Raw genomic sequence first — 16490 nt, forward strand, 5'->3', positions numbered from 1 at the left:
CCCTTGGAAACTTTGACACACCAGGATATTATTGGGTGCACTATGAGAATATTGACATGTCCATACTTGGTTGAAGGCATGGCTTTTCAGGTTTACTGTCTGGGCCTATTCAGGCTTCCTATAGTTTAGCAGTCTCATTTCTGTAATTCATTCATTTATTTTGGGTCTGTAATAATAACTCTTGTAAAACAAATATTGGGAATATTAGTAAAATGGGAGGGACTTTTATATATGTTTTGTGGGGAAATCGGGTAGAAATCCTGCTCTTAGAACTGTTATGATTATCTACATGCATTAGAAATCATGCTTGTAGGTTGTTGTGTGCATTAGAAAACAGACTTATAGGTTCATCATGTTACTTGCTCTAAATTTTATTTATGCATGTTCACATCTGTGCTAGAAATCCTGTCTCTAGGTTGTTGTTAACTCAGCCATAACAATCATGTTCATAAATTCTCCTATGTGCATTAGAAACCATGTTCTAGGACTTTGATGTCATACCTGCAGTCAAATCGTATAAAATCAGTTTTTTCATTAGCAATCACGCCTATAGGAAATAAGTATAAAAACAATCCCAACACTCAGATATCAGACTTATATATAAAATTAATTCTATAACATTTGTGATTATTTTCAGCACCTAGACAGCATGCCTATAGGACCTAATGAACCAAACTGCCTACTTAAAATTGTTTACTGGTTTATTGCGGTTCTGATTAACGATTAGATATCATGTTCATGGGACGTCTCTGATTCGCGCCTAGGCAAGCCTGTAGGGAGATTAAAATCTTGAAATTATAAAACTATGCTTTGTTTAACTGTTCGTGAATTGCCCCAGATCCAGCTAGTCCTAAAATCAGTAGGCAACTGATTAAGTACCTTCTGCCTCACTTTAATAAAACACTGCATATGTTCTACTTTGTGCTCACCTAGATATCCTGCTATATGGCTTCTAAAGTGTCTGAAATAGTGTTGTTTGAGATGTGCAATTGCCTGTTTATCTGTGGAGGTAAAATTTGAGCCTTTAATTGTTCCTTTATCTGACAATCCTATTTATTTTGCTTGTCGCTTAGATTTTCTCCTTTTAAACACTATAGAAGAGTCTAGATCTACCTTAACTAGAAGTCCTAAACACCTCCAGGACCATAAGTAGGGGACGTGTAATGTACACATAGAGTACGTTTAGTTAGAATCGCTTATATAACCACTAAGGGGAGAGTAATTTGGTAGTAAAGGATATGATGACATGTGCGCTAATGCTATGTGTAGCACCCCAACTTGGGGACGATTACCAAGTATTGCACTGAAGTGATCCTATAGGCTAAAAAACCTAGGACCCCCTTTATTCCTTGTTTTAAACAAAATATCTATTTATCTAAATTGTTTTGGTTGCTTATAAGACTAATTCACCTAATTCGAGTTTGGTCGGGACCCACCGTGTGGACCTCGAGGGGTGACTAACACCTTCCTCTCGAGGTTATTTCGAGCCCTTACCCAATCTCTGGTAATGCAAACCGATTTTATGAGTTATTTTCTTTAGGTGCCCTAATGCACCTTAAATCCGTTAGGTGGCGACTCTTCAAATTCTATACCCAATTCCCAAAAGGAAATGAGTTGTCCCAAAGAGATGTCAAAATCCGGACTCCGCGAGGAAAAGGGGGGCGACATGCGTGTCCTAGCCATCTACGAAAGAAATATTCTAAAGTCAATCTCAAGTTATCTCAACGCACGATAAAAGAGTGAAAGAAGGGAAAATATTCCTAGATATTCAGTAGCCTCAAGATCATAAGTATGGGCGTCTACATACCTATGAACAAGACTCTACTAAATATTGTTCCATGACTCGGGACTTAAAGTCTAAGCTCTGATACTAACTTTGTCACGACCCAATTTAGGATAATGACCGGCACTTAGGAGCAAGTGCCCCCAAGTAAGCCTCATCAGTACTTTATAGAAAATCGGACAGAGTTTCCCCTATTTTTAGACTATCCCAAAAATTTCCCTATCTAAAATCAATAACTAAACATCCTAATATCATACCAAACAATTGACAACTTGCTAATTAACTAAAACAAGTCTCCACCATTACTAATCAACCTACTAACAACCAGAAACACTAATTGATCTCCAACTTCGATAATAAAGAACGATACTCAACATAAGATTATAATAGCAAAATAATACTCATGACACTAAAATAATGACTATGGAGCGACTCTAAGAGTTCAAAGAAAAGATTATAAAATAAATAAAATCTCCGCCCACGCTAACAAGTGCGAGGCTCACCAAGAACTATCAACCTGTGCGCTCTAATTAACGAATCCGCGTCAACTGATGTCTCTGTAAAAAAAATTAGCAGGGAATGAGTCGCTAGCTCAGTAAGCAATAACACTTAACCACAACCATTTTTTATTTTGGGACAAGTCAGAAAACATGCTAGTATCTCAAACAGAAAATAACATAAAAATGCCATTTCAGAAACAATAAATAATTTTCAGTCTCATCATGTTCTTCTTGTAGTATAATACAATTAATAATTTAGTAATAAGCTCAGTAACCACTGTATAATATCATATTCATATTTTGATGGTTTAAATGAACGGATCATGTAATAGGTATAATTGTGGACTTCTTCGCAAGAAGTTAAATATAACAGTAGTCCCTACTCGAGGAAAATCGGTGACAGTATGCTAGTTCTACCTTCCCACTAGCGAGGGCTATAGTGGTAATCGGTAATTACAAGGTGCACCAGGTCTAACGAACCCGCCGTTATCTACGGGATCCTTCAAAGTCTACTCTCATTTATACTTGTCTCTGTATCCGTATATACTCATAGAAAAATATTTTAAAATAATATAGAGCATTTCGGTTCTTATCAAATCATGTAATTTCATTTCGATAACAGTAAATATTTTTCTTTTGCGGTAAGATTACTACTCACAGTACTCGTGCGAAATACCAAACTCGTCACCTCGAACGATCCGTACGACTTCCTTCAATCAATCTATAACCACATCAATACCGATCTCATGTTAATTGCCTCATTTAGGCTAAATCCATCACTAGTTTAGAATACCCAATCCTCCGAGTTTTATATTTGATTCTTAATTCGTTGAATTATATTTACCCACGTATGAGTAATTACTAATTGTATCAACTCCAACCTATTCATATAATTTATTACTCAAATTTCATGAAATTCTATTGATTCTTTAGAAAGAAAATTCTCAATTGTGTGAATGAACTAGTGTAATTTCTATTACTCTGTAGAATCTTCCAATTATGAGAATCGAAATTAAAATCTACCGGAAGAAGAAGTTCAAGTAATACCCATAAAACATAATTAGTGCTTGAAATTCCTCAACAATTATAGCTATGGCTCCAACGCACTGTATCAACTTCTTCCTCCTTATTTTCTCTTTTCCTTCTTTCTTTCACTGTTCGTTTTTTTGTGAGTGCATATTTTTTCCGTTCTGCTTCGTTTCCTCAGAAGCAATTTGCTTCTAAACCCTTTTCATCCTTTATTGGCAGATATGTTATTGGGCTTCGGCCCTTTGGTTTAAATTCTTAACTTTTCCTTTTCTTTTTCCTTTTTTGTTTATTTAGTTAGTTCATTTTTTCTTTTCTTTTTTTTTAAAAAAAACGTTTAAATTATTTACTAAATATCCCATATGACCTCATTTAAAATATTGGGGGTATTACAAAATTAAAACTTATCTCTAATCCAAAAGTCATCAGTTTTAGGATTATAGTATGTTTCAAGTGGATTAATGCTCAAATTATGTTTTTTACTTCGGTCACAACAAGAGAAGCAAAAGAGATTCAGTGGAAATTGAAATACTTAGAGTTTCTTTTTTTCCTTTTTCTAACCAAAACCAACTCTTGGTGGTTGAATTTGTTAAAGCAACTGAATAAAATTACAAAATCATAGGGAGGGATTAGGCCAAAACCCCTATAAATCAATCTCGGAAGAAATGAGAAAACCTCAATTCTCTGCCTAAATTTAAAAATAAAAATATGGAACATTTTCCGTCTAGCCATAACAGTAATCTTTCCGATTTAAAAGGCAGTCTGATGCACAAAGTATTCTATGTTCACGTAAAGTTCGAGGAAGGGCCACATCTGAAATGTGTGATAACCTACCCTAATGCAAGCATCAGTGGCGGCTTCCACGACTTGAACTCGTAACCTATAAGCCACACAAAAGTAATTTTACCGTTGCTACAAAGCTCTATTTCGATAAACTTTCCGGTTGGATTCATTTTATTGTGATCACAACTTTTCATCTTCTTTGTTTTCTGGATTATCAAATAATTGGTCATTCCTTTTTAGATCCTTATGATCCCGTAGTTTTTTACCATGTTAAAATATTTTCGGGTTTGCCTTTTCCTCGACATAACAGTTGCAGCACTAGGAAATTAAAATTTATCTTTGATCCACAGGTCATTAGTATTAGGATTATAGTATGCTTCAGGTGGATTCATGCTCAAATTATGTTTCACTCAGTCATAAAAAGAGAAGCAAAAGAGGTTCAGTGGAGTTGAAATACTTGAGTTTTTTTTCTAACCAAAACCGACTCTTGGTGGTTGAATTTATTAAAGCAGCTGAACAAAATTATAAAATCATACAGCCAAAACCCCCATAAATCAATCTTGAAATGAGAAAACCTCAATTCTCTGCCTAAATTTAAAAACAAAATGGAACTTTTTCCATCTAGCCATCGACTTGACTACTAATAAAAGTAATCTTTCCGGTTAAAAAGGACAGTGCAATACATAAAGTATCTCATGTTCACGCAAAGTCCGAAAAAGGATCACACTTAAAGGATGTGATGTAGACAGCATATCCTAATACAAGAATTAGTAATTGCTTCCACGTCTTGAACTCGTGACCTATAGCTTACACATGGACAATTTTACCATTACTCCAAAGCTCCCTTTCTGTAAGCTTTCCATTTGAATTCATTGTATTGTGATCACAACTTTTCATCTTCTTTCTCTTCTGTATTTCTATCCCTTTTTCCTCATTCTTAATCATCTTTCTTTTTAGAAACCTAGCAAGTCTTCCAAGGGAAACTTCAACATCATCACTTTTCATGAGTTCTTCAGCAACTTCTGCAGGAGTAACTTGTACTTCTTCAATCAAATCTTGTACTTCTCTAAACCACCAATGATTATGATCATATTGTACTTGCAAATAATTCTCTGCTAAGACTTTAAATCCTTGAGTTGTTAGATAAGACATATGAATGTGCATGTCCATACGTCCTGGCCTTAATAGAGCTGGATCAAGTTTTTCTTTGTTGTTGGTAGTGAATATTATTATTCTTTCATCCCCACAACTTGACCATAGTCCATCTATGAAATTTAGTAGCCCAGCAAGTGTAATCTGTAGGGAAAATAATTAAGTAAAGCAAGTTAGTCTTGAAATTAGATAATTGTTATTACTAAGACAATGTATGTTATGATTAAAAAAAAAGGTAGTTCGGTGCACAAAATATTCCGTATTAACGTAGAGTTCAGAGAAGAGTTGCCTTCCAAGCAGAGGCGGATCTAGGATTTTTATTCTATGAGTTCAATATTTAAAGTTTTTAACATTGAACTCACTATATTTTAAAGTTATGGGTTCATATCTACTATTTATTGTAAATTTATTGATTTTTACATATACATTATGCTCTGCACCGAAAGTACAGGGTTCGGTTGGACATGGTAAACGTATGTTGCATCCGCCCCTGACTCCAAGGGATATATATGGTGTAGGCTTGAACCCCTGACCTATAAGTCACACAGAGATAATTTTACTGTTGCTCCAAGATTCCCCATCTAATTTATTATGATTGTTACTTAAAATTTATATGTTATAATGTTGAATATAGTTGTTATGTAACAAAAAAGGACTCATTTTACGTAAAAAAACGGTTTGCTGTGGTGCTATTATTATGGGGAATTTGGCCTAAACCTTATGGTGTATACTAAAATCAAAAAAATAAACACAAAAAGAAAGGACATAAATGTAACCTCCACAAAATACTTGTACCTGTACTCCTTGTTATCACTTTCTTGTCAATAGTCATCATTTCCTTTTTAATTTTGTATGGTTAGAAACATCATATTATTTTAAAAACCCTTCTTCATTAATACAATTTCTCGCCATCACATGCAGGTACTCCTCTTCTCTAGTCTGTAATCATCTTTTTATCATTTTTTTTTTCTTAGTTTTGAAGGGTTGATAATCCAATACTTCCCGTAGTTAAGAGCATTTCAGTAAATTTATCAATTATACAATAGTTCTATCAAATCAAATAAGAAAAATATTATTTCCTCTGTTCCATTTTCTTTGAATTTTTTTTCTTGTTATTTCCAAAATAATGATACATTTTTATATTTAGAAACTTTTTAACTTTAAATTTTTTATTTTACCTCTGAGCACATACATATATAAACATAGAAACACTGGGAGATTTTTAAAACACACAAGTTTTCATGCTACTTTTAATATATATGCTAAAAGTTTTTTTTTATTATACCATGTGTCTAGTCAAATACTATCATATAAAATATAATTGAGTAAGTATAAAAAGGTTAACAAATAACACAATCTATCTCAATATAATACAGTACACATACATTATATATGAAGAAATAACAATCCAAATATTACCATTTTCTTAAAACATATACTCCTTCCGTTTCATATTAGATGAGGTAGTTTGACTCGGCACAGAGTTTAAGAAAAAAGAAAAAGATTTTTGAAACTTGTAGTCTTAAAAGCTTGAGGGGTAAAATGTTTGTGGGGTCATGACATTTGTGTGGCTATAAAAGCTTCTCATTAAGGTAAATGGACAAAATGAAGAGTCTAAAATTGAATTATTTTATATTCCAACGATACACAGAGGATTTTATGAAATTTAATTAATTTGTCAAAACGACTAACCTTTTGATCTCGTCGGGGAAAGAAATCTGAAGGAATTCAATGATTTGCAGTCCTTTCTATCAATTCAATGCTGCAATCTATATCTTCAACGACAAGAATAGACCTATTTGTAGTCCTTAGCAACAAGCTTCTCAAATCCGAGTCTCTCTTTACACAAGAGAGTTCTAAATCATAAACATCAAACTTCAAATAATTAGCCATTGCTGCAATTAAACTTGATTTTCCAGTACCAGGAGGTCCATACAATAAATACCCTCTTTTCCAAGCTTTTCCAACTTTCTTGTAATAATCTTTCCTTTTAAAAAACCTATCAAGATCTTCAATTATAGCCTTCTTTAGTTCTAAATCCATAGCTAACGTGTCAAATGTTGAAGGGTGTTCAAGATTTATAAAATCCCAAGAAAATATTGATGAATATGAAGAACTTGCTAAAGTATATAACTTAACAACTTTCTTCTCATCTCTTATGATTCTTGCTTCTTTTAATAAAAATGGCACGTAAAAATTCAAGACTTCATATTTGTGCTTCTTATTAAAACTCAGCTCAAAATAACGTTTCTCATGAGAAACTAATATGTTATTATTATCTGAATCTACATCTGGAATATTTTTACCATCTTCAGAAATAAACCTCCATATGAGTTCAATTCCTTGAAAAAAATCAACAATTTTCCCAAACTTGGCAAATTTGACACGTATATTTGGGTCGTTGGAACACTTGCTAATTTTGAAATACTGAATATCTGGATCGATAATCTTGTTGCACAAATAGATTTCTGCAGCGTTATAGACTTCGTTACTAGCCACACCATCCCTTTCTTCAATAATTAGAGTGATAGTGGAGGAAAAAGGCCTAAAATAACTATTAATCTTCTTCAAAATATAGTTCTTGACCTCCTGCGGAAGAACTTGATTCAACATAGTTTGAAACAACATAATTGAAGCAGACACTGAGATACAAGCCGAAAACAATGACGCCGGTGAAGACATTTCCGATAAATTCATCGTGAAAAATAAAGAATCTCTTTGTGGCTTTATCAGACACGAATTAATCGAGTCTGTAAATTTTAAATGCCGAGGACTAAAGAAAAGAAAAAGAATAGGGCTTCTTCTGTACGTGCCCAAAGATTTATATAACGGAATGAATAAATTTTATATTTTTATTTTGGCCATTTACCTAATCAAGAAGACATGAATTTTATTTTTTTTAAAATTTACCCTTATTCAGAAAAAGTACATGCAGAAAATTAAATAACCGTAGAGCCCACTATATTTGTGTTTGATTGGGAAAAACAGCATTTCCTGATACAGAAACAACATCTATGTGGGGTTGGTGTAGAAAATGTTAAATAAGACATAGGGCTAGGTGTTGAATTAAGATGCGTCGATTCACTAAATATAAAGCGCGGTTGTGGCTGAGATGGACACTTGTCTTATTTCCTCTGCTATTTTATCACTGCTTTATTTCTATAATATAACTGGTAAAGGGAATCTAAGGTGGTCCAAATAGTGACTGATAGTGACAACAAATAGTAGACATCTTGCTTTTAATAAATCACACCAAGATCATCGCAAGATTGATTTCATATTTTCGTTCTTTTAGAATTAGTTTAACATTTTCTTTTCTCTTTATTCATTCTAAAACATAATTTCCGAAACTTTTTAACTTTCACTTCGGAAAAATACAGTTGCGCTCCGAAGTTGTCTTGAAAAGTCAGTTCCCAGCTTAACCTATTTTATTTTATTTTATTCAATTATTTTTGCATTTTTTTAAACTATTTTCAATCCCAGTCCATCTTATTTTAGATTGAAGAGGAGGAGATAGAATAAAGAATTGAGAGAGAAACAATTAAAATAATAATAATAATAATAATAATAATAATAATAATAATAAGAAGAAGAAGAAGAAGAAGAAGAAGAAGAAGAAGAAAGAGGAACCCGACAAATAATTAAGCTGAATATGTAATATCAAATAAAAATGTAATATGTCTATAGTTTAGTATGAGATTAATATTCTTTACTTGGCTTTACTCGAGTTTGAGGGAATGAAATCACATTCTCCGCTATATCACCATTCATGAGGGTTTTAAATTCAATCTCGACAACTAAAGGGTGAAAAAAGAACGCTCATAAAATCTGAGTTGAAAAATGACTTTTCTAGATAAGTTTGGGGTGCATCTTATTTATTTTTTCTTTACTTCCTCATATATATATATATATATATATATATATATACTCCATCTGTTTCAGTTCTTTATTTTGTTTGAGTTTGACTTAGCACAAATTTTAAGAAAAAAAATTGTAGTATTAAATAAATCATAATATTTGTGTGATTAAATTTTAAAAACTTGTGATCTTAAATAAATCATAGTATTTGTATAACTATGAAAGATTCTTAATATGAAAAGATAGCAATATCCCATTTATTTAAGGACACGCGAATAAAGAAATAGTGCCAAAGAAAGTGGAACGAAGGAATTATTTTATTTTTTAGTTTCTCATTTGGTGTTCGATACCTGCATTGGAGCCCGACTATATCCGAATTTGCCCGCGTAGAGCCCCAATTAGAGGGAAGTGCTCCCTACCAAGGATTTTTCCATACCCAAGGCTCGAACGAAGGAATTATTAACATGACTTTGTAAATTTCAACCAATAAAAAAACAAATTTTTTTATGTATATCTAGCTTATGTATATTACTATTAAAAATCTTGCTTTCTTTTTAAGCATTCATTCGGCCAAACATGTTGCACAAAGTTGTGGACCAGAAAAAGGGAACGGGAAAACAACCTTTATCCAAAAATTTATTTTTAAAAAAAGAACAAGAAACAAATAGTTATCCTCCATAAACATAGGCAAGATGAACAGAATACCCAAATTGAATCACTCCAAGGGGGACAATAGTTTTCTAAATAGGAATTTATTAACATTCACAAAATAATGTAATGATATGATCCTTCAGTGATTAATTGAAAGAGGAAAAAATGGTGATACAAATGCTGTTTATTTGCAAACAATAAGAGCCTTAAATCCTCATTAAAGCTTACTAACACAAAGAATCTACTCCCTCTGCTCACTTTTACTTAGCATGTATATTAAAAATAGATTTTTATTTTTACTTGTCATTTTACGCATATTAAAAGAAGATAACAAAAAAATTTGTTATACCCACAATATATATTACTCATTTCATATCGTTTTCTCAAATCCAATAAAATATGCATCAATTAATATGTGTATCATGGTAAATTATGTACTTCATTTATTATTTTTAAGGGGCATAAAAGGTCAAAACGTGCCGAGTAAAAATGAACATATGGGTAACTTTTAAGACACCACTTTGTAGGGAGTTGATAGTGGATTCCACCTATTCTTTTACCTAGAAGGAAAATAAGGGAATGATATCCTAAAGAAAATTATTCTTGAACCCCCCTTTCATGCTCATGTCACGTCTACGAAGGGGGTTCGGAAAGGGCCGGATCACAAGGGTCTATTGTATGCAGTCTTACCCTGCATTTCTGCAAGAGGTTATTTTCATGACTTGAATCTGTGACCTCCTGATCACATGGCAGCAACTTTACAAGTTACGCCAAGGCTCCCTTTCCTACGTCAAGCTGTTAAAAAAAAGTAAAATTCAAATCCAATCCAATATAGTATCATAAACAATTTGTTGTTTGTTTAACCTTAAAATCGAATAACGATTGAATTTATACGTTGTTCTAAGGATACGTAGCATAATTTGATACGAAGGCGAGAAATTAAATTAATGTAGAAATGAGCTATAAAAAGATAGGTATAAACTTTTTACCCTTAAAATCGGATAGCAGTTGAATTTATACGCGATTCTAAGAATACGTAATATAATTTGATACGGAGGCAAGAAATTAGATTAATGTAGAAATAAGCTATAAAAAGATATGTATAACCTTCACAAATGGAGCAAACCTTAGCCCTCATGAAATTAATCTCCCTTTGACTGATAATGACAAAGATATAATGAAAGAGAGAGAGAGAGTGAACAAAAGCTTAGAATTGACAGTATATTGCTTATCAGTGTATTACAATGTGTATCAATGACTTAATCTCTTCTATTTATAGGGGGAAATCTCTCCTTTTTGGCATTATTCTATGGAAAAGTATGGGCCTTTTTGATCGTTGACCACCTTTCCCACTAATACCATGATTTATGATGTAATTAACAGTTAGTGGCAAATATTATGGACCCTTGTTGGCCGAACTGGAAAAGCTTTCTCCGAGGCCGTTAAGAACGGGATTAGTTATGCCCTCGACAAGCTCGAGGGCAGGTCTGGCGGTCTTGATGACTGGCTTCGATAGCACTTTTGATTCCGCTATTTACCATGTTCCAATATCGACCGATCATGTCGGATATCACAGCTTCGATATTGGGACCACTCTCGCTTGTGACTTCGATTTCCATTCAATCATCGTTCCAGAAGCTCGGTCGAGCCTCAAGCTCGATTTTACCCGTATATAGATAGTCCCCTCAATTTTTGAAAAGTAAATGAAAAGAATAGATTTGAATCCTCGATCTTCTCCTCGAAACACTATGACGTTAGCAGACGAGGTAATCGAAACATCTCATCGGTACAATTCTCAAGGCATTTAATGCGCGTCAGTCGATGGTCGGCCATTACCATATTTTAACCATCATCCTTAGCCTATAGAGATAATTTTCTTCTTTTGCCCAAACCTTTACTTTCAAATCTTCTTTACTCTTATCCTCTAATATATCGCCTTCTTCATAGCTTTGTATTTTCAGATCTCCGTGCTTCTGCTTCTTTACCTATTTTACCATAAAATACAAGGTGTTCCTCCTTAGCTTATATTCTTCATAATCCATAAAGAGCAAGTGGCTAAGACCTCCAAAACTGTTTCCGCAAAAGGAAACAACTTCCTCGTCCCAGCCGACCGGCGAGGAACCAGCAACGGAGTCACGCCCTTAAGAGTTCTTTCCCGGAGGGTGTGTCCTCAATTCTAATTTCAAGATCGAAAAGACTTCCTTGGCATTGGGTCGGTGCGAGCCAGTGTCGAGATATATATATTCGATACCAAATAATCTCCTCACCCAGGTTAAAAAAGATTGCAACTGTGATGGAAAATATGTGGTGGTGCCTGCTCCTGAAGAATCAATCACCACCCACGTGGAGAGGTTCTTGAGTATTTATACTTACCCCTTCACGTTGGATCTCGGTTAGATTCATCCCTCTTTCTAGAGGATAGTGATACTACGTCGTTTCTTCGTAAGCCAAGTCGACATGCTTCCCTTTACCCCCAACCACCTCATACGCCTGTATAGTCCTTGACTCTATCGAGGGGGATAATAAAGCTTCAATGATGGACCATCAGGGCACCTTTCTTGAGCATAGATGAGGATAGAGATGGGGGCTGGATGGGCAGATTTGTTCGAGTGAAGATCTCGTAATTGATCCCGGCCGAGAGTATGCCATTTCCTGAAAATGGAATATGAATCGTAAGCATAATTTCATCCTTAATTTCTATTTATTGTCTTCATTTTTTCACACCTTCTTATTAGTGTTTTACTTGATGTAGTCGTTACATGGATTCCGGGTGCGGTTCCCCAACTCAAGCACTGGTTCAGGAGCCTAATATCGAAGTCGACAAGTTGAGCGCGCATGGCGCGATTTGTCGAAAGGTCGATAGGAGGCTAGTAGTCATGGTAAGTTTTTCTGATTCAATGATTTGACCATTGTTCGAATTCTTTTTCCGAGCTTACTCATTTCTTTTCTTTTGTAGATCTCGGGAAGAATGTGATGATGAGGCCCTCGTCTAGCGACAAAGAAATCCTTCCCTCACCATCTGTCCTGAATTCGGTGAGGAAAAAGAAGAGGAAAGAGGCTATGATCTCCACGAAATAGGGGGAACAAAAACCCAAAAAGAAGAAAGCCCGTAAACCCAAGGGAAACATCATCCCTCTAACTTTGGAGTCGGTCCAACGGCTAAGGGAGGAGCCCGAAGAAGAGGAAGAATAAGACACTGGACTGGTGACCCCGCTGCAGACTGGTGTAGATGTTCGAAGAATCCCCGAGCCAGCGAAAGCTGAAACTGCCCTACCTCGACTTTATGAGCTCAAGAGGGAGGCCTCGGCCGAAATTCCCAAGCCGAAAAAAGTCGGAGATCCTTCGCCTCTAGGTGGGAATGCTATTGAGGATGAGGTCGACGATGGTGTAGAATCCAGGCTTGAGGTCTCCCGAGATGAAGGAAACATCCCCAGAGATTTGCTTGGGGTGATAAATATCGAAGATTCCCCCTCGTTTCCCTCATTCACTGAGTCAATGATTAAGGATGCTTCCGGCGATGGAGACTTTCCGCGATGAAGGAGTCCATGGAGAAGAGGACCCTTTCCGTAGCTATTTTGTTGGAGTGGAAGATGCCTGCGGTATGGTTGGCTTGGTGGTACCTATGAAGAGCTCGAGTGAGGCTTCCTTGAGCCTTAGACTGACTAATCAGTTTCCATCCTCCAGTGTCGATCACGGTTGTAAACGGTCAATTATCATCTCAGTCCTAGAGGATGCTCGAGTCCTTTCTGCCCTCGTAGGGGTGGCCAACTATCTCCGACGCTTTGTGACCGAAGAGGACCAGGACAAGATGTATGTGGTGGAATCAACCTGTCTTTTTAACGAAGCTCAACAGGCTCTAAACCGGGTAACCCCAGATCTCTTTGTTGATGTCAATTTTTGTACTTGTATTTTTCCCTCTTTATATAACTCCTTTTTCTGTGTTTGTAGGTTTCGGTGCTTCATCACAAAACCTTTCTTCGATTTCGAGAGGAGTTGGGCTGGTATGTGGCCGAGGTCTGGGGGCTTACTAAGGAAAATGATGCCTTCAAACTCCTTAGTGAGCAAAGAAAAGGGGAGGCTAAAGGCTTCCGTGTTGAGCTAGAAATGGCTTAGAAAGAACACGCCGAAGTGGCCGGGCAGGTAAGAATAATATTTGAAATTACTGAAAATATAGTTCTTGACTTCATGAGGAAGAACTTGATTCAACATAGTTTGAAACCACATAATTGAAGCAGACACTGAGACACAAGCCGTAAACAATGACGCCGGTGAAGACATTTCCGATAAATTCATGGTGAAAAATAAAGAATCTCTTAGTGGCTTTATAAGACACGAATTGAAATTAATGGAGTCAGTAAATTTCAAATGCAGGAGGACTAAAGAAAAGAAAAGGGATATGGTTTCTTCTATACGTGCCCAAAGTGAGATTTTCTTGTTTATATAAGGGAAAATGTTCAAATATATCCCTCTACTTTCGAATATTATCTATATTTAATCTTTGTTACACTATCCGATCAAATTTATCCTTACTATTATACTATCCGACCAAATTTATCCCTATCATCAGCAAACATATAAAAATTATCACTTGATCTGTTATGTAATCCAAAATCTCCTAAATTCATTTTATTTAAATCACTTGTTGTTCTTCTTATTCCACTATTTTCAGAAATAACTATTGATGTGAATGCTAAAGTTACTAGACTATACAAATTATTCATAAATATTTTTAATTACAAATGCACCCACTTCTCTTCTGGTAATAATGGGTTTGGAATAGGTTTAGCATTTTATTTATTTTTCAATCATATACACACTATAGAATTTAATAGGTCTATTTATAGTGTATTTTATGCAGCTGATCATCATGTGTATATCAGTATATTCAAATATATTTCGTCATTGTCTGGTTAGTATAGAGTTCAATCGACTAACTTAAGAGTGCATGATGTATGTGCATTTGATTAAACCAAAGCTGAATTCGACAATGTAAAGTCCCCGAGGAACTTCAACTTCAATCGCTAATACTTGCGAAGTCTCCATACATTTAGTGCAATGAATTCATTACAATTGGGATGTTGTAAAATACTTTTAGAATTTAGACAAACTACTTAATTTAGATTTTTCAATTTACTATACTTTGTTTATTAACAGTTATATTATTTAATATTTTTTTTCTCTTATTTTTTTGTCCAATTCAAAAGGCAGGTAAATGCCAATTATTTCGAAAACAGTAGTTCAAGAAAAGGAATAGGTAACTTAATTAAAATAATTTGGTAGATGCTGAGTTACTTGACGGATTGAATGATAATTTTCTAAAGTTTATTGATTTTAGAGGCAAATTTAACCCGATAGTATTACGGTAAAAGTATATTTAAACTCAAAATATAAAAAGAGTAAATTTAAACCTTTTCTAGTATATAGCTATATTTGATACTTTTGTAGAAGGGAATGAATAAACATTAGTACTATCTTAGAAAAAGTAGATTGCAGAAAATTGAATAATCATAGGGCCCACTATCATTGTATTTAATTGGAAAAGACAGCAAACTTCCTGATACAGAAATATCTATGTGGGACAGGTATTGAAGAAGTTCAATAAATTATAGGGGTAGGTGTTGAATTAATAGCTTGTTTGGCCAAGTTTATTTTTGGTTGTTTGGCCTCAATTTGAGATATTTGGTCAAACTTCTAGAAGGAAAAAAAGTGCTAATGAGGAGAAGCAGAAAAAAGTAGTTTCTTTCTAAAAGCACTTTTTTGAGAAACACTTTTGAGAAAAATACATTTAGAAGCAGTTTTTTAAAGCTTTGTCAAACACTAATTGCTGCTCAGAAGTGTTTTTCAAACTAATTAGACAAACACAAACTGTTTCTCACCAAAAGTACTTTCTAGAAAATCACTTTTGAAAAAAAAAACACTTCTCAAAATCAGCTTGGCCAAACGGGCTATAAGATACTTCGAATCAGTAAATATAACGCTTGATTGTGGCTGAGATGGACACGTGTCTTATTTCCTCTGCTATTTATCACTGCTTTATATTTCTATTTCTATTCAAGGGAATCTAAGGCGTGGTCCAAATCGTGACTGAACAATGACAACAAATAATAGACATCTTGCTTTTACTAAATCACATCAAGATCATCGCAAGATTGAATTCATTCTTTTATAATTAGTTTAACATTTTCTTTTCTCTTTATTCATTCTAAAACATAATTTCAGAAACTTTTTAACTTTTACTTTGGAAAAACACATAAGCTGTGACCCGTCTCGAAAAGCCTGTTTCCAATTTAACCTATTTTATTTTATTTTTGCATTTTTTAAAACTATTTTTCAATCCCAGTCCATCTTATTTTAGATTGGAGAAGAGGAGATAGAAGAAAGAATCGAGAGATAAACAACAAAAAGAAAAGGGTAAAATAAGATAAAAAAGAGAGAAAGAAAGTGGAACCCAACAAATAATTAAGTTAAATATGTAATGTCAAATAAAAATACAATATGTCTATAATTTAGTATGTGACTAATATTTTTTTCTTGGTTTTACTCGAGTTTTGAGGGAATGAAATCACATTCTCCGCTATATCACCATTCATGAGGGTTTTGAAGTCAATCTCGATAAGTAAAGGGTGTAAAAATAATGCTCGTAAAGCTTGAGTTGAAAATTGACTTTTCGAGATAAGTTCAGGGTGCATCTTATGTATTTTTCGTTTACCTTCTCATCTAGTAATATATACTCCATC

The 16490-nt window shown here is 34.3% G+C and overlaps 2 protein-coding genes across 2 annotated transcripts; both read right to left on the minus strand.

Annotated features, from left to right (window-relative positions):
* Nucleotides 1–4658: 4658 nt before the first annotated feature.
* Nucleotides 4659–8063, minus strand: LOC107814291 (AAA-ATPase At5g17760). Its single transcript, XM_016639673.2, has 2 exons — nucleotides 6937–8063; nucleotides 4659–5388 (listed from the first exon to the last, which is right to left on the minus strand). The coding sequence occupies exon 1, from the start codon at nucleotides 7939–7941 to the stop codon at nucleotides 6973–6975; it is 969 nt and encodes a 322-aa protein (XP_016495159.1). The 5' UTR covers nucleotides 7942–8063; the 3' UTR covers nucleotides 4659–5388; nucleotides 6937–6972.
* On the minus strand, nucleotides 4900–5825 carry LOC142175151 (AAA-ATPase At3g50940-like). The gene is made up of 2 exons (XM_075241728.1): nucleotides 5805–5825; nucleotides 4900–5388 (listed from the first exon to the last, which is right to left on the minus strand). The coding sequence occupies exons 1-2, from the start codon at nucleotides 5823–5825 to the stop codon at nucleotides 4900–4902; spliced, it is 510 nt and encodes a 169-aa protein (XP_075097829.1).
* Nucleotides 8064–16490: the final 8427 nt, after the last annotated feature.

The sequence above is a fragment of the Nicotiana tabacum genome, chromosome 21 (assembly GCF_000715075.1).
Source record: "Nicotiana tabacum cultivar K326 chromosome 21, ASM71507v2, whole genome shotgun sequence".
Taxonomy (NCBI): Eukaryota; Viridiplantae; Streptophyta; class Magnoliopsida; order Solanales; family Solanaceae; genus Nicotiana; species Nicotiana tabacum.

What these genes read in the sequence shown, in the direction of transcription:
- LOC142175151 (XM_075241728.1), bottom strand. Translation starts at nt 5,825, where the DNA reads ATGGGGAATCTTGGAGCAACA. An exon ending in TGGGGAATCTTGGAGCAACA is followed by an intron (nt 5,389 to 5,804) that starts GTAAAATTATCT and finishes TTTTCCCTACAG; the next exon opens with ATTACACTTGCTGGGCTACT.
- LOC107814291 (XM_016639673.2), bottom strand. Translation starts at nt 7,941, where the DNA reads ATGAATTTATCGGAAATGTCTTCACCGGCGTCATTGTTTTCGGCTTGT.